General features: G+C 36.2%; 1 protein-coding gene across 1 annotated transcript; it reads left to right on the top strand.

Moving 5' to 3' along the window:
* The first annotated feature begins 222 nt into the window (after positions 1-222).
* LOC110912999 (SH3 domain-containing protein 2) lies at positions 223-6,258 on the top strand. The gene is made up of 10 exons (XM_022157856.2): positions 223-622; positions 3,013-3,135; positions 3,234-3,303; positions 3,389-3,540; positions 4,293-4,394; positions 4,477-4,677; positions 5,111-5,173; positions 5,388-5,537; positions 5,626-5,700; positions 5,789-6,258. The coding sequence occupies exons 1-10, from the start codon at positions 563-565 to the stop codon at positions 5,903-5,905; spliced, it is 1,113 nt and encodes a 370-aa protein (XP_022013548.1). The 5' UTR covers positions 223-562; the 3' UTR covers positions 5,906-6,258.
* Positions 6,259-24,184: the final 17,926 nt, after the last annotated feature.

Genomic DNA, 24,184 nt, shown 5'->3' on the forward strand with positions numbered 1-24,184 from the left:
TTTTAACCATTCAGACTCAGTATAATACTTAACCATTCAGACATTTATTTGCAAAACAAACAGTCTGAACACTTAAATGCTGAACCAGTAAGAGGTCTAAACCATTAAAAGCCTCGCTAAGAGGTAAACAAATAGACAAATAGCCCCTAACATAGTCTAAACCCAACTTAAATGATACTTATAAAAAATCAAAATAAATAAACTCCATCTAACATCGAAACTTGAAAAATCCTGTAGAAACCCTAGATTTGTATATAGATGCAAAAATTCCCAATGCAAAATTCCCAACAAAGACTTAGCCAACACGTCATTCAATCCAACGCATTCGCCATTGAAGAAGCAGAAGAAGCTTCAAACAAACAAGAACATCATCTGCCACTGAAGCTTCCTCTTAACCGACGGTTATTGTAATTTAACTTCATTTCTAACGGTTATAAAACAAACCAATTCATTTTCACAACCAAAAAAAACTGGATCTGTTCGTCGGAACAAATCTCCGGCGAATCACAGTCCGATTAAATACATAATCTGTCGATTTTGTAATCGTTTCATCCGGTTAATAATGGAAGCGATCAGGAAACAGGCGACGAAGCTTCGAGAACAGGTTGCTAGACAACAACAGGTATGGATATAATTTGTTTGATTTCGGTTTTTATCCTTGTTGTGAAACTGTTTTAGACCGTTGTTGATTTTGTTTGTAATAGTTTGTTCGGTAAGGATCTGTGGAGGAATTTGTGAAATATGATTTTTGTTATGTTTCATTGTTGTATGATTTCTGAAGATGTGATATAGTTGTTTTTGAATGTATATGGATGTTTAAGGAAATTTGATGTATACATAGTGATTAGTGTTATTTTGACTTTCAGAAATAGCTTCCTTTAAGAACAACAAGAGTGTTGAATCATAGTTATTGAATAGTGCATCCATCCTTATGTTAGGGTGCTTCCGGTACATACATTTCTCGTAAGAAATAGTTTGAATTCATACAATATTTGCCAGTTGAGGATTGAAAATAACTACATATGAATTGTAAGTTAGGAGAAATGATGGCTAGTCCGCAAAACCTAAATATTACAAATCTCTTTTTTTTCAGAATACCAAAAGTGCTAAATTATAGTGTTATCGAATCAAACATCCGTCCTTAGACCGTGCGTAGTGGCTCCATTTTGGGGCTTTGTTTGCTCGAAAATGCCCAAACACGCCCAGACTCCCCCCCCTCCCCGGGGCGTTTTTTTTTGACAAAATCTGCTTTTGGTGTTGTATTTTCCACGCCCAAGATAGATATCACTGTTTTAATTGAATATTATTTGTTTTAATAATTAGAAAAAATAATAATTGGGTAATTATGGGAGTGCCACGTGTCGAACAACGCCCAAGGGTGGGGGGCATTATCCCACTACGCCTTTTTCTTCAAAACGCCCATTGGCTGACTAGGACGACACGTGGCGAACAACGCCCAAGGGTGGGGCATTATTCACCATAACCACTAGTACTACGTATGGTCTTATGTTAGGCTACTTCGACTACCTTGTCGAAAGGTGGAGGGTACCTAGTAAGCTATAGATGTGCTTAGAAAGCGTAGGGTACAGGTGGCATGCCTTCAGGAGACTAGGTGGAGGGGTAAAAAGATTATTTTTTCATGCCCAAAGCCCCAAAGTTGATTGTTTTTTCATGAGGCTAGGAGATTGTAATAGTTGATTATTTGAAGGACTAAAATATTACAAGGCGATCGATATGTCATCTTCAGTTGTGAGGCTTATATGTAATCTTCAGTTAAGAAAATTTTTAGGTTCCTATTAAATAATTTTGAATAGTCAAGATGATGTAGGAGGAGGTTCCTGTACATTATAGCATATTTTTCCTTGAACGGTGTGTGCATGTGATGCCAAAAAGAAGTATAGGTTTAGCAGGAATGGAGTTTCAAAAGAGAATGGTGGTTCCTTGAAGCTTAAACTGTCGAAAGAGATTTATTCCAAAAGAGTTATTATACAAAAAGTATGCGGGTTACAAATGTATTGTGCAATCTAACACTTCGAACTCGATATTTGTCTAGCAAGTTATATATCATTAAAAGCTTAAATGTCTCCTGCTCATGAAAATATTGTAAATTTGTAACTTTTCTTAGCAGTATTATCTCCTCTAATTATATTATGGGGGCAAAGGATTTATCTTGCATAGTCAGCTATTCATGGTTCTAACAAATAGTGTGGACAACCGCTATGCAGCGTGATTTCTATGCTATGCAGTTAATGCGGAAAAAAATCGGATATCGGTCAAGGACCGATATTTGAGATATTGGTTATCACGGTGGGATATCGGTAATTTTAATATCATGCAAAATTTATATATATAGCAATTTAACACTAACAAGTCAATATACTCTCCTACCATTAACAAATTAACCTTTTGCAACTTGCAAAACACCACAATTGTAGCAAGTAGGAACTAGGAACTGATTAAGACTTAAAACACCAACATTTAACAATTAAGACTTAAAACACTAATAGCAGCAATAAGAAGAAAGACGGATGGTAGAACTAAGAAGAAAGGTATCGATATCGGGAAACTCGGTCAAATATCGCCGATATTATCGGTACCGATATTCTAACCGATATTTTACATGGGGACCGCTAACCGATATATCGGTGATATATCACCGGTATTAACCGCATAGTTTCTATGATGATATTAAGAACTTATTGAAAGTTTGAAACATAATTCAGGAACTAGTCGGAGTTGTATATTAATTTAAAAATGCGGTGTTTTTATTATTTGGGTGGTGGCAATTGGTGCTCTAGCATGTTTCAGTCTGGTTTTTGAGATCTTTGTATATTACTCACTTCTACTTGACATACACATACCACATGGATTGGTTATCTTCGTTATTAAATCCCATATGCGCGTGACTGTACATATAGGATTAACATATTCTTCATTTCTTCTCAGTATTTTCCTTCTCATCACCATGACACCATCCATGATCAAAATAATAAAATAGGATTTTGTTTCCAGGCGGTTTTCAAGCAATTTGGTGGTGGGGGCTATGGCGGTTCCGATAACGTCGTCACAGATGAGGCGGAACTTAAACTTCATCAGAAACTTGAAAAACTCTACATTTCTACACGTGCTGCAAAGGTTGCTGAAAATTATATCACTTTGTAACATGGTTCCTAACATTTGTGATCAAAAAACTATTTTATTTTCTTACACTTTGCATCTTTTGTCACTATCAGCATTTTCAAAGGGACATTGTTCGTGGTGTTGAAGGGTACATTGTTACTGGTTCCAAACAAGTTGAAATAGGCAAGTCTTTTTTTTTTTCAATCTCTGTTTGAATCATTAGCTCGATATGATGTTGTAACTTACATAAATGATTATTTTTACACAGGAACCAAATTGTCTGAAGATAGTAGAAAATACGGCTTTGAGAATACATGCACTAGTGGTAGTACACTATCTAGAGCTGCAAAAAACTTTTCAAGAGCTCGTGCCCAAATGGAGAAAGAACGAGGAAACCTTCTTAAATCGTTTGGGACTCAGGTTTGTATAATATTTGAAGAAAAAAATGAATGTATCATTGGGAGAAGACTATAATATAGCTGGGAGGTTGGGTTCATTTCAGAACTCCTAATAAACAATCATTTTATTTATATATTTAACATTATTTAAGGGTGCTTTTACATTTATTATATGTGTTTTTATGATTACGTATATGTTAGTGGTAGTTTTATCATTTTTATATGTAATTTTATAATTACATATATGTGAATTAGCTTTGTAGTTTTATCATTTTTATATGTAATTTTATAATTACATATATGTGAATTAGCTTTTTTACACATGTACATTAATTATTAGTTATTACACATATATATAATTTGTTATTACATATACGTAAACTTGTGGGTGTAATCATAATAATACATATAATAAATGATAAAATAATGTTAAATATAAAATAAAATGATTGTTTATTAGGAGTTTTGAAAGTTCTGCAATTATTTAGAGTTTTGAAAGGAACGCAACTCTCTCTCTCTCTCTCTCTCTCTATATATATATATATATATATACACACACACACACACACATATATATACATACACATTCTTTTTATATGTCATAATCTTGTATTTGTCCTTTCATAAAATCAGATACTAATGACATGTTTCACTGATTAGCGTTTTGAAAGCATAAATACGATATATTGGAATTTAAAAGGATGTATATTAAATATTTTCAACACACACATGTATTTATTTATATCCTTGTAATTACGACCAAATTGTGCATAGGTGGCAGAGCCATTAAGAGCAATGGTGATGGGAGTACCACTCGAAGACGCTCGGCATCTTGCTCAACGTTATGATAGAATGCGACAGGAAGCAGAAGCACAGGTTTTCCGTCAATTGTACTTTATGTTCTTTCATTTATCGTTTTACGAATTACGATGATGAAATTTTTACTTAAACCGGGTAGGCCGTTGAAGTTTCTAAGAGGCAAGCAAGGGTTAGAGAAGGGGCGGGGAATCCCGACATGATTATGAAACTCGAGGCCGCAGAATCGAAATTACAAGATCTGAAATCCAACATGGCGATATTGGGACGCGAAGCTGCATCAGCAATGGCTGCTGTTGAAGCTCAACAACAAAAAATGACGCTACAGAGGTTAATTTCCATGGTAGAATAAACAATACAGCTCTTCACTTTGATTTTTTTTTAAATGATAAAGTACATGGATGGTCCCTCCGGTTGACCAAAATTTTGGATTTGGTCCCTAGTTTTCCAAAAATATACGAATGGTCCCAATGGTTTGCACTTTGTAACGCATTTAGTTCCCAACTTTTGCCAAAAGTACATGGACAGTCCCTGTGGTTTGCACTTTTTAACGCATTTAGTCCATGGTCTGGACCTGCTGAAACCTTCAGATTTGTTAGCTGGGGACCAAATGCGTTACAAAGTGCAAACCACAGGGACCATTTGTGTATTTTTGAAAAGCTAGGGACCAAATCCAAAATTCTGGTTAACCACAGAGACCATTTGTGTACTTTACTCAAAATAATACTATAACGTCTCATGATATTTTACCTGAAATTGTTTTTTTTCTTCATAAGATCGAATCAGAACGTGCCTACCACCAAAAGGTTCTTGAGATTTTGGATCATCTTGAAGGCGAGGTATGCAATATTCTTCTACTCTTTTTTTAATTTTTAGAATGTCGATATTTGATGACCTGCAAACACTTTTTGTTCTTTGTGAAATTTTTAAATAATTAATGTACTAAAATGACTACAAAACTATAATTTTTTTTTTTCTTTATGGCAACATTGACACGTGAACACAAATCTTTTCTTATTTTCTTGATCTGACGGCTTATTGGGTGACGTGTAGATGGTTTCCGAGAGAGAAAGAATCGAAGCAGCTCCTCCTACTGCACCAGTGGAAACGCCTCCCCCTCCGTCATATGAAGAAGTAAATAATGCCTTTACTTCTCCGATGCCAAACGGGTCAAATGATGAGGTGGACTACTTTTTAGGAGAGGTAATTAATTTTATAATTGTTTATAACATTTTATTAAAACATCATTAATATATGAATACTCTTTATTTTAATATCGTTTTTTCTTCAGGCGATGTACACATTTCGGGCCGAGTCTGATTCGGAGCTCGGTTTGTCTACCGGTGATTATGTCGTTGTTAGAAAGGTGATTATGTGAATTGGAGATAAGTGGGGTATTTTAGGAAAATCGGTTTATCGATTTCTATTAACCAAGTGGTTAATTCTGTTTTTAGGTTTCTAATAATGGCTGGGCTGAAGGTGAATGCAAAGGGAAGGCGGGTTGGTTTCCGTTGGGGTACATTGAAAGACGAGAACGTGTGCTTGCTAGCAAGGTAACAAACATCTTTTAGCGTAAACGTCTTTTTGGCGCCAAGAAAATCTTCAACAAAATTCAAAAATGTTGCTCGTACACGTTTTTGGTCTTCGACATAACAAAGTAAAGAAAAACGAACTGAGACGCATATGCCTGCGCTTGTTTTGACTGTTAAGTTTCTGTTATTATACAACATTCCTTTTCCCTGATGTACATTATCTCGTTTTTCATATTTCTCCGGTTTTGCGATGAAAAAAAAATCTTACAAGTCAAGTCTTGACTAGCAATCGCTTAGTGATTAAAGAAAAAGAATTACATCGAGAATAATGAATATGCTGGTTTCATATTCATACAATCAATTCTTTGTTGATCTATTATTTGTTTTGATCATGTTTGTTGAAAATTTTGGATGTTTACCTATATGTTTAAATGTTTTGATTATGTAGTGTTCGTTATTTCATACAATCATTGTTACATTTGCAACAAAAAATTATAAGCACATGAAGGTAAATTTAGTGTGCCATAACTAATAGTCAAAAGAATACATGACCAAATCGGCGAATCATTATTTTGAAGATTTGTTAACCCACCCCGTCAATTCATCGATTTTTAACAATGGTCATATTCCAGCTATGAACGGTTTAGTTTTGTCGTTTCTTGAAACCATAGTAAATGCATTTCTTTGTTTACTCAAATAGTCAAATCTCTGTTCCTCGCCGTCGCTACCTTTGTGTCACTCTCTGTTCTGCAACCTAAGGTGCCGCCGCCTAACATAAAAACTAAGTTATGACCTTGTAAACTCTATTCGTTAATATTTCATTCATACATGTTTTCTTGATGACTATGATTTCATTGATGCGATTAGCCATTTTCGTCGCTGTTGTTTTCCTCTTTTATCTTTTTTATTTTGAAACCGTGTTCTCTCATTTTGGCTTGGTCTTTACAGCCTTAAAGTTGGTTTTTATGGAGCAAATTGGTTATAAATTATAAGGTGTTTTATTTCTATAGGGAAAGTTTAGTTAGTTTCGGCTTTGGGCTTTCTCAGTCTGGATTGCGGGGTTTCCCAGCTTCTCGCTCTGTTTGATGTTTGTCCTTGTGTTTAGTGATTAATTATATTTCTTCTTGCCTTCAAAAAATAAATAAATAAATAAAAACAAAAATAAACCTCATGTCCGGTCAGACCGGATTGCTGGACTGAGCGTCTGAGCCACGGCTAACCACTAAACCTGTGGCCTGCCTTCTCTAGGCCCATGCTGTGTCGACCCAGTTATGAATTACCACAAATTAAATAAAATCTTTTTACAAACTTTTATAAAATTGACGTTAATATATTTCTTTCTTTTTTTTTGTAAAAAAAGTATTTTTTAATTTTTTTTAATTTTATAATTTGTTAAGGAATACTATAAGTTTGTGGCTGATATAAAACTTTCAGTTAGAAATTATACTTTGCTAACAATCCAATAATGATTTTGAAAAATATAATACTTGCAATATCAAGTAGGCTAAGTTTATTATACAAATGAGTCTTAACATGTTAAACGTGAGAAGTGAAGAGATATTTTTTTAATTATCTTTTTCCATTTAGTAAAGTATACATTTTAGTTCTAAAATCTAAACAATTTAAATAAAAAATAAATAATTTATACAATTACTCTAGAGTAACTATACAAAAAATATCAATTTAAAAAAAAATTAACTAAAAATCATGCTTAATTAGATGATTTTTTTAAATATATATATATATATATAGAATTGCGCTAAAATAAGAACCACCTCGAGTTGTAAGATCCGTGAGAACTTTTTTATCCGGGGTGAGGTGGACCAAAACTTTTTTTTCATAAACGTAGATTTGTGTATTATAAACACATTTTTAAAATAAAATTCAAAAAAAATGTCGTGTGTGTAGTTTTGAGCACCACAAGTTTGTGTTTACGGGTACCGTAAATTTTCCGGTAAGATTTACGGTACCCGTAAACACAAACTTGTGGTGCTCAAAACTACACACACAACATTTTTTTTTTTGAATTTTTTTTACAAATCTGTTTATAATACACGCATCTACGTTTATGAAAAAAAATTTGGTCCACCTCGCCCCGTACGGTGTAGTTCTCACGATTCTTACAACTCGAGGTGGTTCTCATTTTAGCGGTCCCATATATATATATATATAGCCGAAGAGTACTGTACAATATTCCTTAACGTACATTACGTACAATATAGTGAATTCGCATGTTATAAAATAGCAGGATGAAATCGCATGTGATAATTTTGATGAAATAACATGTTGTTTTTTTGTAACAATTTCGCATGTGGTAATTTTGATGAAATCGTATGTTAAAAAACCAACATCCGAAATTGTTAAAAAAAAACAACATGCGAATTCAATGCGGGAAGATGATTGGACGGCTGAGATTGTAGCGTACGTATTGTACGATAAGGTCATTTGTACGTTAACCTACCCCTAATTCGATTTCTTCCGGAAGCATATGATTAATCATCTGCTTCTCACGTTCCGTGAATAGCCGGGACTTGTTTCTCGAGAAGAGATGGGAAACATGCTCAATATCATTTGATTGAATAATTGACCCAACCCCTTGTTTGAAAAAACCCTCCACTTCAATTGGTATTTTATATATATATATATATATATATATATATATTTCTTCACTTCTCACGTTTGACATGTTAAGACTCATTTCTATTTGACCTTTGCCCATATTAAATATTTCAGTATTAATTAATTAGTATTAGATGAGTCCATTCTATTTCACTTCACCTAACCAAATTCGTTAATTAAAAACTAATCTTTCTTTATCACAACTCTCAGTCGGATTTAAAAAGTATATCATTAATGGGGTTTTTGTTAAAAAGTATATAATTAATGGGGTTTTTGTAAAAGATATTAATGGGGTTTTCTAATGGCACACCCCCTGTCTATCTGCATACTTTTTTAATTCAATACGCATCGTATAGACCTATACAATGCGTATTGAAATAAAGTAAAAGACATGGCAGACTGACAGGTGCATGTTATGTCTGGCGGCGGGCTTGATACGCATCGTATAGGCCTATACGATGCGTATCAAGGCAATGTTTTTTTGAAGTTTATTTTTTGTTGTGTTGTGTCGAATGCGAACCCGAGAAACGAAAGGGATTTCGAGCAGTTGGTCGATGACATGATAGATAAAGATTTTGACACGATCATATCCATTTTCAAATATTAGACTAGATAGTCGAGGATGAAATATATTAAAACCATTCAAGCCCACCAGTCTATAATGTGTTATGGTCAGATTTTTCAAGTTTGTACAATGGGAGAAAAGACCAGCACCCCTGTCAGTATTGTCATAATGCAATGAGACATAACTGAGATTTAAGCGGCGTGTTAAAACGGAACATAATCCCAGATTGTCTAAAGAAGCGCTTTTATCATGTGTCATGTGGTAAACAAATACCAAGGGTGTATACAGATCTCTATTCGGTCATCTTTCCAAGCTTTTACACACGAATATGTGATTCCCAATTTGCAGAACCTAATCCCAGATTGTCTAAAGAAGCCCTTTTATCATGTGTCATATTAGATGCGTATCACGTGGGAGAAACTAGTTAGGACTAGACCCCTGAAGTTGTCATTTGATAATCACACGTGCCAATCACACTTGATAGTTTGATAGTTCATAAAATACGTGGGAGAAAAGACCAGCACCCGAGAAACGAAAGGGATTTCGAGCAGTTGGTCGATGGCATGATTATATAAAGAGCTTGACACGATCATATCCATTTTCAAGTATTAGACTAGATAGTCCAGGATGAAATATATTAAAACCATTCAAGCCCACCAGTCTACAATGTGTTATGGTCAGATTTTTCAAGTTTGCACAATGGGAGAAAAGACGAGCACCCCTGTCAGTATTGTCCTTTAAATTCGCATAAAACATATATTCGTTTCATAACCTCCTATAAATCAACCACAACTCACCCGAGACCGACCTCTAGATGACACATCAAAAAGCACTTCTCTAGACAATCTGGGATTATGTTCCATTTTATGACACATGATACGCACGCTTACCTTAATCACATCTTCCATGGAGTCACAGATCCGACAATAGGGCCCACGGATCTTATGCCCACCCGAGACCGACCTCTGGATCACTCGTGGGAGAAAACACCAACACCCTTTTCGTTCCGTATTTTCTCCTTTTCTAATTCTCTAAGAATCTCGTAACGTATTCTCTGTTTCTCTAAATCGTCTGTAAAATTATAAAAAAAAACAAACTAGTGGTTTATCACCCTGTGTGAGCATTGGATGCCCGACAAACAGACTTGCAATTACATCTTCAATCGAGACTGCATTATTAATTATAATGAAGCAATGAAGATTGAACGTGCAAACCGCAACCGTTTTTTACTACGGAAACGGTGGCTATGGGAAATACAAACCCGACACGTCTTCTATGATGATTCGAAACATTCACGAACCACAAGTGGACTCAGACTCATACTACTCTAATATGACACATGATAAAAGCGCTTCTTTAGACAATCTGGGATTATGTTCCGTTTTATGACACATGATACGCACGTTTACCTTAATCACATCTTCCATGGAGTCACAGATCCGACAATAGGGCCCACGGATCTTATGCCCACCCGAGACCGACCTCTGGATCACACGTGGGAGAAAAGACCAACACCATGAAATCGAACAGTTTCTTAATAGATTTCGTCCAGTTTCAAAGCCGGTTGAGGATTACGAGTGTTCTAGACTCGTCACGGCAAGCTTGTTTGTGCGATTTATAGAAATAAGGATGCATTCCATGGTAAACGATGCAGCTGATGAAATCGAAGCTGTTATTTCAGTTGTTCAGTACTTTCGAGACGATTAAAGTGAGTCCTATGAAGCAAGTGTCTATCTATTCAATTGAGAGGAATCATTGCATTACATCCCCTTTAAAAACAAGTGGTTGTAATGATGGAACCCTTGATTTGAAACACATTTTTGAGAAATTTATAGTTCAATACGCATCGTATAGGCCTATACGATGCATATTAATTGATGAATTTACTGAAATACTCCTGTTTTTCTGATAAACTCAGGGGTATTTTTGAGAAAATTGAAAGTTTAATACACATCGTATAGGCCTATATGATGCGTATTAATCCGATATACGATACGACATAGGCCTATACGATCGTATATGGCATTATTTCAAATTTAGTTTTATCGTGTTTCCTTCGGTTCGACGCATATACGTGTCGTTTTTTGCCGAACTTTCGCATATTTTGTCGTTTTATGACGTACACCCTCAACATAATTCGTTCCGGTGCCGTTCGGTTGCGTGCGAATATCGTATTCTATGATTACGTACAGTTTTGTTTGATATCCACTTGTACTCCATAGTGTCATGTTATATGTATACGTGTGTGGAAATATCTATACTCGCGTATTTTGACGTATTTTTGCGTATTTTGAAATATTCTAACATATTGTTGCGTATTTAATAGTATTTTGACGTATTTGAGCGTATTCCAACGTATTTTAGCTTATTTTAACCTATTTTAGGGTATTTTTACGTATTTCGGCGTATTTTAACATATTTTCATGTATTTTTTCATAATATGACGTATACTAACTTATTGCAACGTATTTTAGTGTATTTTAGCTTATGTTGAAGGATAACGCAAACAAGTTCTCCACCGTTTGTTATTCGGATGTCTATTCGGTCATCTTTCCAAACTACAACACACGATAAGTTTAAACTTTATAGTGTGTGATTTGACCAGGAAAGGATTGGAGGTGATTTATACTTTTAATAAGCTGTCACAGTTGTCAAATTCGTTGCGTGCATTCATATTGTTTAGACAACAACAGATAATGAACAGATTGTTGGACTTCTTGTTCCAAATGCACGCCTCAATTCACCTTTTTTTACTCTTTTCTTCGATTTCAACAAATCTTTTCAATAATCAGTACGCAACAAATCTTTGTGTAGTTATTCGGAATGTTTCGGATCATCATAGAAGACGAAACTTCAGCAACTATTTTTCCTTTTCCTTCAATTTCGAGAACATTCTCCTAGATTTTTAGAGAAACAAATATTTTTAGAGAAGCATTGGGATTCAAGGTTTCAGTTAGAAAATAATCCTAGATTGTCTAAAGAAGCGCTTTTATAATGTGTCGTATGAATGTAATTAAACGGAAGCTATCAATCGAGAACGCATTGTTAATTTTAATGAAGCAATGAAGATTGAATGTGCAAACCGCAACCGTGTTTTACTACGGAGTTGGAGCATGAAGAAACGAAGCCCTAACATTCGTTGAGTGAGAATGTGTGCAAACTGAAACATCTTGACACGATATAATTGCAAGATTGTTTGTCGGGCTTCCAATGCTCACACAGGGTGATAAACAACGCTGACATGAACACATACCAACTGATTCAGATTTAAACAATGCACGCCTCAATTCATCTTTTTTATGCTTTTCTTCGATTTCACAAATCTTTTCCTTTCCCTTCAATTTCGAGAACATTCTCCGTAACATGAAGACGTGTCGGGTTCTTCTGCTAGTGGTTTCTGTAACCAACTGGGAACAACATATTTGCTTCAAGATTTATGTATCTGAATCAGGTTCTCAAACAAACACTACTAAAGATGAGTTGGTATTGAACCAAGAATATGAAGATCACGGTGCAGACAGACCGCCTTGTTAATTTTAATGAAGTATTGAAGACTGAATCTGCAAACCGCAACCGTTTTTTACTACGGAAACGGTGGCTATGCGAAATACAAACCGCAATCTGTGTGTGTCACATCCATCCTGTTATAGCAATCGATATTGTTTAATTTTACAGATTTGTTTCTTATTGGCCATTATTCGACCGAATTTGTTTCTTAGTGGACTGCCGCAGATGAAGTCAAATGTGATCAAACATGGACATCAGACGTAAATCTTGAAGCAAATATGTGGTTCCCAATTTGCGGAACATATTCCCAGATTGTCTAGATAAGCGCTTTTATCATGTGTCATATGGTAACAAGAGTATGATGTTCCAAGATCAATTCCAATTGCAGTTTTTTCAACTCTCCTGTTCCAAATGCAACTGATGAAACCGGAGTTGTTATCTCGGTTGTTCAGTACTTTCGTGATAAATACAATGTTCATCTTTGTTATCCTTTGCTTTATGCAATTCAAGCAGGCACGGATGCTAAACGTACTGTTATTACATCCGAGACAATTCAAGTGAGTCCTATGAAGCAAGTTTCGGTCTATTCAATTGAGAGGAATCATTGCATTACATCCCTGTTGAAAAACAGAATCGATAAATTTAGGGAAATGGGGTTGAAAGATGCTAACCCAACAGTGGAGGATCTCATTCTACAACTTCGATAAATTCAGGGGTATTCTCAAATAATGTTTCCTAGATGTTTGAAGACCGACAAATGTCCAAAGTGTTGTTTATTCATCCGCGTGACGGAAAGCTACCGCATGACAGGAAGCTAACTTGCAAAAATTAAAAAAATTAAATCGACACCTTCAATACATATCTTATAAGCCTATACGATGCGTATTACTTTTTGGGAAGGGGACATTGGCAGCCTTTGGCAGACATAGATGCTTGAACCCACCTCAATACGCATCGTATATGCCTATACGCTTTGTATTGAGGGTGTCGATTTAATCCCCCAAGGTGTGCCAATAATACGACCCATCATTAGTTGTATTCTCATTATCACATGTTCCAAATAAAATTTATGTTTGATGACTATTAAAGTTAATTATACGCTTTTGGTATAGTCCCATACTTGACAAACGGATATACTAATAGTTCAGTTCACGTAGCTACAATACTTTGTACTTTCACACCTAAACATATCCCTAGTATGTCATCGTGGCACTAGTAGTCTGGTAATGTAACACCGTCCATAGATTATGACATTTCCCTATATGTATACTGAGTAGTGACGAAGCTTGAGATTTCCGATGGGATGGTCGAAAACGTATATACCCAAAAATTTCTATAGAACCGGGGGGGGGGGGGGGGTTAAAAACGTATTTACCCAAAAATTTCTATACCAAAACTATATACTCTCAACTATTGAATGCAAAGTTCGGGGGGTCGGCCGCCCCCTCTCGCCCTACTTAAGCTGCGCCCCTGATACTGAGAGTATATAGGTCACTATTATTTAGGAGGCAGATGAATCATTCCTGGTTTATTATATCATAAGTTTTTTGATGGAAAGGTGTGTGTCTAATCCGATCATACTTCAACGGTATGTCTCTATATGCATGTCAGTAATTTAATTTATGTATAAAGAGGCTCAATTGGGAATTTCCTGGTATCACTTTTCGTTCTTGTTATTGTTATTGTTATTGGTTCATTTGGCATTCGACCTAGACTTATTTCTTTATGCACGACATGTTTCCTGGTTAGAGAGTGTTGATGCAACAAATAATAGACCAAGGGTAGTAGCTGGGCTGCTTAGGCAAAAGGGTTGAAGGGTTCAACCTTGCCTAACGCATGTCGTGGGGTCCCCCCACGTTTGCAAGACGTGGAGAGAGGTTCACTAGTTTATTTTATTGTTTGCTAAAGATCCTCCTCTGAAGTGTGCTCAGATTCAGATGAATTAGCAAAAGGAATCTGTGTGTTGAATGTGAAAGTAACTCGCATGAAGTAAGTACTCGAAGTGAATGACCAGAGATCTTAGGAATCAGGGCTGGCCAGGAATGTTTCCTTAGTAAATGAAGTGTCTAATTTATAGGAGAATGCATCTCTCAAAGAGGAATGCATTTGACTAGTGACCATGCTTGCAGTGAGGGACTTACTCTTTCGGGGGTTGAAGCCTTTTGACCCGCGGATAAAAGAGTGTGCTCTGTGGACCTGCGTTACTTTTGCGGCTGGTGAGTTGGTGAAGCAACCCAGAGATGTGACTTCTTACTGTTTCCGAGTTGCTTTATTTCAGCTCCCCAGGTTTTGAAGCTTTGAACCTTTTTACCTTTTAAGCACTCATGTATTAATGTCATTTTATTTGGTCTTAGGCTACCCCCGTCATCAGCCCCCCAAGTCAGAGGTTTTTGTGGGATGAGCTCAAAGACTTCTGACTTTTATACATGTATTTTTCTGCTTAAAGGCTTCAAGGGTTCGAAGCTTGAAGGGTTGGAAACGGTTTTGGGGTTTTTTGAATTTTGAATTTGACAAGACAGTTGACATGACTTGTGGCAGTTTGTCAGGCGGCGGTTTTTAATTCCTTTGCCTAGTCATATTAATTCTTATCTCATTAATTTACATATGCCTTAACACAAGAAAAATCATTCGCTTTCTTTTTCTCAAGTTTTCCTCTTTTCGAAAACAGGATAGTTTCCTCTGTTTTATTTTCTGTTTAATTTTTGCATATCATGGGTGCTCGTAAGGATTTGGCAAAGTCATTTTCTCGAATGACTCAGGAGGAAGTTGATTTGTTTTGTATGGAGTGGGGGATAGGGACGGAATTTAAACCGGTTGCACCGGCTTGTGATAAATCTATCAATGAATGTCCTCCTGGTTCGATTGCTTTATATTGTCGGCATTTTGAGTTTTCCAATCTTCGTCACCCGTTTTCAAACTTTGTTTTGAATATTCTGGAATATTATCGTGTTTTTTTTTGGCCAGATTCATCCCCTTGGCATGGCTAGGGTTTTACATTTTGAAATTTTGTGTCGGGCCTCCGGGTATGATCCATCCTTGTTAGCATTTCGCCGTTTCTTCCGGCTTGCTAAGAATGGTGATTGGTTTACCTTCGAGACCACTCAAGTTGATACCTGTTTGGTTTCGTCCATGGTTTCTACACTTGGGGTCTGGAAGGACCGGTTTTTCTGGGTGTCAGAAGAGATTGTTCCCTTTAAACTTGTTTGGAGACACCCAGATGCTGTTTTGAATGAACCAGAGCCTTCTGCTTCTGACATAAACACTCGTTTATTAGAAACTCTTAGGGAGTGCCCTTCGAGGCTTCGTCCCTTCCCTGAGCATTTGTTGGTGTTATTGGGTCTTAGTAAAGTGTGGGAAAAGGCCAATCGGGATCCGGTGCTTATTAGAGATGGGAAGGGTATGCATTTATTCTTCTCTTGCTCTTTTATTCCTATTTCTTTGTTTGCTTATGTGTTTTCATATTTGTGTTGCAGTTATGTCTGCTCTTGACTTTATCAAAAGCGATGATACCTCCGACGTTGGCTTTGATGATGTTGCTGCTACCCCTGGTGAGAATGCGGTTGTTAGGGGTTCTGATTATAGGTTCGAGGGTTCCGGGTATGTAAATGTCCCCAATGTCAGAGGTTTTACCAAGGCTACTGCTTCCAAGGGTTCCACCCGTCGTTCACAACGACATCTGAAAGGTGTTGATCAGCCTTCTGGTTCAGAGCCTATCGATGTTAGTGATGATATTGAAGCGTCAGCGGATCAAGCTATGGATGTCAGCAAGGGTAAGGAGAAGGAGTTAATTGTTTCGAGCAAAAAGAAGAAGTTAACTAAGAAAGGGAGCACTCTTGTTATTCAAGGTTCATCAGTCAAGAGCGTTGAGAGCTTCGAAGGTTCAGAGGGTCAGGAGGTTTATGTGCCTAACTGGGGGGTTAAGGTTGGTGATAGTTTAAAAGACCCGGCTGTTTGTGCTGAGGCCTTAGCTCATTTCGCTCCTCCCGGTGTTCGAAGTGCTATATCTGAGATGGAGACTAATCATCTTATTTCTAGGATGATGCTGAGTTCCTGCAACCTTTCGGCCCTGTTGGCTGAAGGTGTTACTCGTTTTGCTAAAGGCATGCAGGAGTATGAGGAGGCCTCTAAGAAGAAGGAAAAGATGAAAGCTTCCATTGCCGCTATGAAGAAGGAGATTGATAGTTTTTCTGAAAAAGAGCTGGCTTGGGTCAAGAAGGAAGGTGAGCTGACAAGAAGACATGAAATTGAGATGAGTGATCTCAAAAAGAGTTTTGAAGCCGATAGATTGAAGCTAAAATCTGACAGGGAGGCCTTAGTTGTTCAGCAAAAGGCCTTTGAGGAGGAAAAAGATGGCTGGGGATAACCGGTGGCTTATTGAGCAGGGTTTCCATCAAGTTGTTTGTCACACCCCAACCAATGGCGGAAACATCGGGATGAGACGAAGTGTGAAGATTGCTAGAGACATCATAACGCTATTTGTGACAATATTTAATAAACCGATTTCATTTCATAATTCATTTGTCAACGTTACAAAGAAATCAAATAACGTCAAGTTCAAAGGAATTAGAATACAACATAATCAAAATTGATACAACGATTAAACCTAAACGTCTATATGTGTATCTAGGCATCAACGCTACTTCATTTCATAGCATCATCATCCTCAACCTGTAACATGTTTAAAATAAAGTTCAATGCAAAAGCAAAGGCGAGTATACAAGTTTAAGCATAAGTATAAGTATAAAACGAATCCACATGGCAACTTAGTTTATACGAGATCAACCTATCGTGGCATGCAATATTTCTAGCCAACCTCTGTTTACACAAGTAAGTTTAATTAATTCAACATGACCCAAATTTAAGGGGAGCGGTGCGTTACTCCTATAGCGCTATACATGTCGAAGGGAGGCTCGTGAGAGCTAATGACTAAAACATATCACATAAGTATGGTCCACGTAAGCATCAAGTATCGTAACATAGTATTCATGTATAAGGATTGTTTTGTGCATTGCATAAAGAATAAGTTTAAGTGTAGTTTAATAGTAAAACATGTTACACCCCAAAAAGTGGTAAACATAAAAAGGGGGTTGCGAGTATGCTCACAAATTTGCATATGCTTTCCGATTATCCAATGTGACGAAGTTGATGGGGTTAGAAAGTTGAATGTGTAGGGTTAAAGTTGTAGTATGCTTAGAGTCGAGATTCAGTATTTAAAACAACATAAAAGTAAGATATGAGAATAGCATGTGAAAATAATCATCTTCAACACTTAACCCTTGTATGACACTTGGTAACCACAAGGGTTATGATAATGTTTTCATGAGTTGAACACCCATAAGAATCACAACAAGGTTTAGGTCTTAGGTGATGTTCTACTACTTTAACATATAAACACAAGTTCAACATCAAAGGTTCGAATGAGTGTATATATATACTTAGGTTAGGTACTACATATTATTTAGTCCAATAATTCAAGTAGGAGGTAGAAGATTAGGATCTTCATTTAGGCACCTCGTATTATCATAGATGTCATGTATGGGGTAGGAAGGACATGCTTCCATTTAGGAACCCCTTGAATGTTCACCACTTCACTTGGTGTAACAACAACCAAGGAGGGTCACGAACTAGGATTTGCACAATAACATAAACAACCTAACTATAGAGAAATAATCAAATCATGTGAGGATTGTATGTAGGACAACCCAAGTCGTTCCATAATCACTCATGTATCAAAGGCTATGTTTGACATGATTTGTGGGTTGAAACCCTAAACAAAACACCAAGTTTATGAGGTTTAATCCTCTGATTTTAAATGTCTCAACCTTGTTTTTAAGCTTAACCAACCATGGGATAAGTTGTAAGAATTAGGACATAGGTATGAGATGTGTTGAACACAAGTTACATAGGTTTAAACAAGTTTTTGATGAACATAAAAACAAACAGAAAGTTTATGGACGATTTCGGGGCATTTCCAGGTCTGATTTCTCCAAGGAGAAGTCTAGGAATCGAACCCCATGATTATCCAAGTAAGTAGGAAAAAGAATCAAGTGATTTCGTTAAGAAATGAGTGAGTTATGCTCATTTTCGTGAAGGGGTGTCAATCTGCTCGAACCCTTGCTTTCAGCTACGGTTTGGAGGATGTTTTGAGAGTTTTTAGTGTTGCAAAAGTGGTAGGGAGGCTGGTTATAAGTGGTATTTATAGGGGGAAGGATTAGGGTTTCAATGGGTTGGGCTTTGGAAGTGTTTAGAAGGGGTTACACCTTGAAACTAGCCCACAAAGCCCAACTATATGGGGCTGAATTTTGCTGAATTGGGGCTGCCATATTTCTTTATTTTTTTATTCTTTTAAAACATTATAATGAGTAATTTTGTTAATTAAGTTGTGTAATAATATGCAACAATGTTTCCCCTAACTTGTAACAAGGTGAAATATGAAATAAAACATGATTTAACTAGGTAAAAAGTGTAATGTACAAGTATGTAACATGTTTGTAAGTGACAAGTATATGTCACATATTAGATGATTAACCGTTGTATAAATAAGCATATTATTAGGGGTTTTTAGGTAACAATTTGAGGACAAGCATGGACATGCATCGTGAATAAGTATCCTATAAGCATGAATTACAAATAAGGATTCGATGTACAATGAATTCCAACGTATGAACATGTATGAATATGTAGATGGCGAATTTAAAGAAATACGAATTTTATTTATGATCCAAGTCTCGGATTTTACAACGAAAAGACGACTACCATAATACAAGATTTCCAAAAATAGCATTACAAGGCGAGCTTTCTAATTATGGAAAGTATGAAAAAGCAGGGCGTTACAGTCTCCCCTCCTTTAGGAAATTTCGTCCCGAAATTTATTTAAGAGGTAGATTTAAAGAGTTTTGGTAACAGTTCGAGACTTGAGATTTTGAAACGTTTTGAAAAGTACGAGATTTTGGGAAGATAAAGATAAGTTTGTAAAATGATTTGTCGAGCCGAAATGGGTTTGAGGCATAAGCAGGGGTAAACAGGTATAGGTAAAACGATTTGTAATGGCTAATAATTAGAAAGTTCTAAGGGTAATAGGATAAGTTAGGATTTGAATGCTTAAACGAGCTTGATTGTGAACGAGGTTCGTATGAAAGGAAGGAAATAGGAGCATGGGGCGAACAATTGACACTAAATGAACGCAAGTATACGAATGATATGGGCATTAGATAGATGAAAGTAGCATGTTAAGTATGAAGTCTCGTCATGGATAATCGGACATAATGTGTTTGTGAGTTGCTTAAAGCTTGTATTAGGTCCAAGAGGTCTGTAAAACACTGAATTTCCCATGGCACGTTTTACGAAATTTTGGTAACATGGTGAAAACACTTATATATAGGAAGTACCAGCGGCGTATCCACCATGTTTTGACCATGTTACGTCCGTTTCGTCTTCGGTGTCATGTTACGTTCCGTGTATTACCATACACAGTAGCACACTCTATGGTTCTCATACGCCTATCACTATAATCCCGTGTGCACCCGTGATTATTTTGATCGTCGCATGATCCGCATAGCTTGTACTAGTTGTGTATGCATCGGGGTATACATAAAAAGTTTAGAATGTGTACGTACAAGAATATAGTATATAAGCAAGTCCATGTTTAAGTATGTGTGGGACCCACGCAAGCGAATCCCTCAGGTTACGCTCGCGTATAGGTACGAATGTATGAATCATGAGTAAGGATGAAAGTATGAGCATAAGTTTAAGTATGAATACGCATGTATGTATGAGCATAAACATAAAATGTGTAAGTAGTATGTGTACAAGCAGAAGCGTAAAACGTATAAGTAGTATGTGTATGAGTACAAGCATAAAACGTATGAACATAGGTGTAGGCATGAAAAATAAATATTGCGTATATAGTGTTCGTTGGGACATCACGGATCTAAGTGTAATAAACATTCAAAAGGTCGAGTACGTAAATTCGAATGATATAAATGATGTTATCGCGAGGTATCGACCAAAATGTGTACGATGATATGCATGTATAGTTGTTTAAACGAAACGTTGAGTTTATTGAATCAAATTTAGATTGAGCTTGGTTTGAAAGGTAGAATATAGTTTGCATATGTAAGAGGATATAAAGTACTTATTGGTCATGCATATCGTATTTTGTAATGAATGGAAATGCTACCTTTGTTTTAAAAGAGTTTACGAAATCCGAAGATGGTCGGTCCCCATGGAGTCTTCTTGCCCACGTGTTTTGAAAATAGGTGTAGAAAAAGGTAAGTTCGTTTCATCAAAACAAGAAATTTTGGAGTTTTTGTGAATACGTTGATCCTTGGAAAAGGGATTTATCAAAGGTCTTAGTGTTCATTTTAAAGGGTTTTGACAAATGGTTCGTTGATGTTGGAAATATTCTTTGGTAAAACGATCTCATAATATCTATAAGATCCTATAGGTAATTGAGAAAGGTTGGTTTGGTTTCAATTAAGAATGGAAGTCTCTAGTATGACGATATAATGTGAGCAAGTTTTAGTGATTAAGTCGAATACGAAGTTCATGGGCAAGAGTTTCATTGGGCCGATTAAATTGATAGGTAGCATTTCGTAAGGTTTTGAAGTTTGCGTAATAAAATGTTTTAAGACATGATTAAGAATCTCGTGTATATGAATTGAGTACGTTTTGACAAATCAATGTATTTTGAAATTGGTATGAGTGGGTATTTTGAATAATGATAAACAATTTGGGTATAAAATATGATCGAGTTTGCATAATAAGATATATTGAAGAGACGTTTTGGTAACGATCACCTAAGTAAGGGAATCACCCCTAACTCGTTGGTGAGGTCGTTTTTAAGAAAAGGGGAGTGGAGTTAATCGTCAAGGTAAGGAAATCACTCCAATCTCGATGATACCTCTCCACTAGTTGTTACAAGGAATATGAATTTAAATTATATGAAAATCATGCATATATAAATGTATCGAAAAGGTTCGATATGTTGTGCGTGTGAAAAGAGAAATCAAAGGTAAACTCGAGGTTGAAAGATTGCATCGTATAAAATGAACAATAGAAACACATGTTTGACCAAAGTTTGGAGTGTTCCAAAACGGAACTTTGACTAACCAAAGTGGTTGAAAAGTCTTTTGAATTTGAGGAGCATGCTTTGGCCTAATAGGTAAAATACTCTCGCCGACAAGTCGGTTAACGGTATTTACCCTTCCGGTTACTACATGTCCCAAATCAATCGAAATTTCGAGACTTGGCGGGATTTATGAAAAAAAAAATGCCAAGGAGTGGAACTAGTCGACAAGGTGCGGGTTTCACCCCTAACTTGACGATTTCGTATCCTAAGTGTGGCTGGTACTCGTCGGGTCAAAATTTAATTTCGACGTGTTGACGAGGGTCCACTAGAATTTGAAATTCGAATTTCTCCATCAAGGTGAGGATTTCACTCCTAACTTGGTGGTGAATTCCGTGTAAAAAGAAAGGTAGAAGGATTGAGAGTCATTCACCAAATTGTGGGTTTCACGCCTATTTTGGTGGACTCGTCTCGTTTGTGCAATATGTGTGTTGTCGGATTTAGAATAGTCGAGTAAAACGCGTGAGGAAAAGTGCATATTAAAGATTAAACAAACAAGTATAACATGTCAAGAATATCACAATAAAAGTGAAATGATGAAACGAATATTAATGCATAAAAAGTATGTCAAGAACACACATAAAGGATAAGACGATGGAACAGGTATTAACACATAATAAAAATAAGTATAGCATGTTAAGTGTTAACGCATAAGTGACACATATGCTTACAAGATCAAGAGAATAAATAAAAGCAAATAAGATAACATGCAAGTAGTTTTTAGTAAAACGTACGAATAAGGCTCTAGAACTATAGACTAGGTTAAAGCATTCCTACTTTTCCTAATTCCCTATAGTTATGGCTCTGATACCAATCTGTCACACCCCAACCAATGGCGGAAACATCGGGATGAGACGAAGTGTGAAGATTGCTAGAGACATCATAACGCTATTTGTGACAATATTTAATAAACCGATTTCATTTCATAATTCATTTGTCAACGTTACAAAGAAATCAAATAACGTCAAGTTCAAAGGAATTAGAATACAACATAATCAAAATTGATACAACGATTAAACCTAAACGTCTATATGTGTATCTAGGCATCAACGCTACTTCATTTCATAGCATCATCATCCTCAACCTGTAACATGTTTAAAATAAAGTTCAATGCAAAAGCAAAGGCGAGTATACAAGTTTAAGCATAAGTATAAGTATAAAACGAATCCACATGGCAACTTAGTTTATACGAGATCAACCTGTCGTGGCATGCAATATTTCTAGCCAACCTCTGTTTACACAAGTAAGTTAATTAATTCAACATGACCCAAGTTTAAGGGGGGCGGTGCGTTACTCCTATAGCGCTATACATGTCGAAGGGAGGCTCGTGAGAGCTAATGACTAAAACATATCACATAAGTATGGTCCACGTAAGCATCAAGTATCGTAACATAGTATTCATGTATAAGGATTGTTTTGTGCATTGCATAAAGAATAAGTTTAAGTGTAGTTTAATAGTAAAACATGTTACACCCCAAAAAGTGGTAAACATAAAAAGGGGGTTGCGAGTATGCTCACAAATTTGCATATGCTTTCCGATTATCCAATGTGACGAAGTTGATGGGGTTAGAAAGTTGAATGTGTAGGGTTAAAGTTGTAGTACGCTTAGAGTCGAGATTCAGTATTTAAAACAACATAAAAGTAAGATATGAGAATAGCATGTGAAAATAATCATCTTCAACACTTAACCCTTGTATGACACTTGGTAACCACAAGGGTTATGATAATGTTTTCATGAGTTGAACACCCATAAGAATTACAACAAGGTTTAGGTCTTAGGTGATGTTCTACTACTTTAACATATAAACACAAGTTCAACATCAAAGGTTCGAATGAGTGTATATATATACTTAGGTTAGGTACTACATATTATTTATTCCAATAATTCAAGTAGGAGGTAGAAGATTAGGATCTTCATTTAGGCACCTCGTATTATCATAGATGTCATGTATGGGGTAGGAAGGACATGCTTCCATTTAGGAACCCCTTGAATGTTCACCACTTCACTTGGTGTAACAACAACCAAGGAGGGTCACGAACTAGGATTTGCACAATAACATAAACAACCTAACTATAGAGAAATCATCAAATCATGTGAGGATTGTATGTAGGACAACCCAAGTCGTTCCATAATCACTCATGTATCAAAGGCTATGTTTGACATGATTTGTGGGTTGAAACCCTAAACAAAACACCAAGTTTATGAGGTTTAATCCTCTGATTTTAAATGTCTCAACCTTGTTTTTAAGCTTAACCAACCATGGGATAAGTTGTAAGCATTAGGACATAGGTATGAGATGTGTTGAACACAAGTTACATAGGTTTAAACAAGTTTTTGATGAACATAAAAACAAACAGAAAGTTTATGGACGATTTCGGGGCATTTCCAGGTCTGATTTCTCCAAGGAGAAGTCTAGGAATCGAACCCCATGATTATCCAAGTAAGTAGGAAAAAGAATCAAGTGATTTCGTTAAGAAATGAGTGAGTTATGCTCATTTT

This window comes from Helianthus annuus, chromosome 17 (genome assembly GCF_002127325.2).
Source record: "Helianthus annuus cultivar XRQ/B chromosome 17, HanXRQr2.0-SUNRISE, whole genome shotgun sequence".
Classification (NCBI taxonomy): domain Eukaryota; kingdom Viridiplantae; phylum Streptophyta; class Magnoliopsida; order Asterales; family Asteraceae; genus Helianthus; species Helianthus annuus.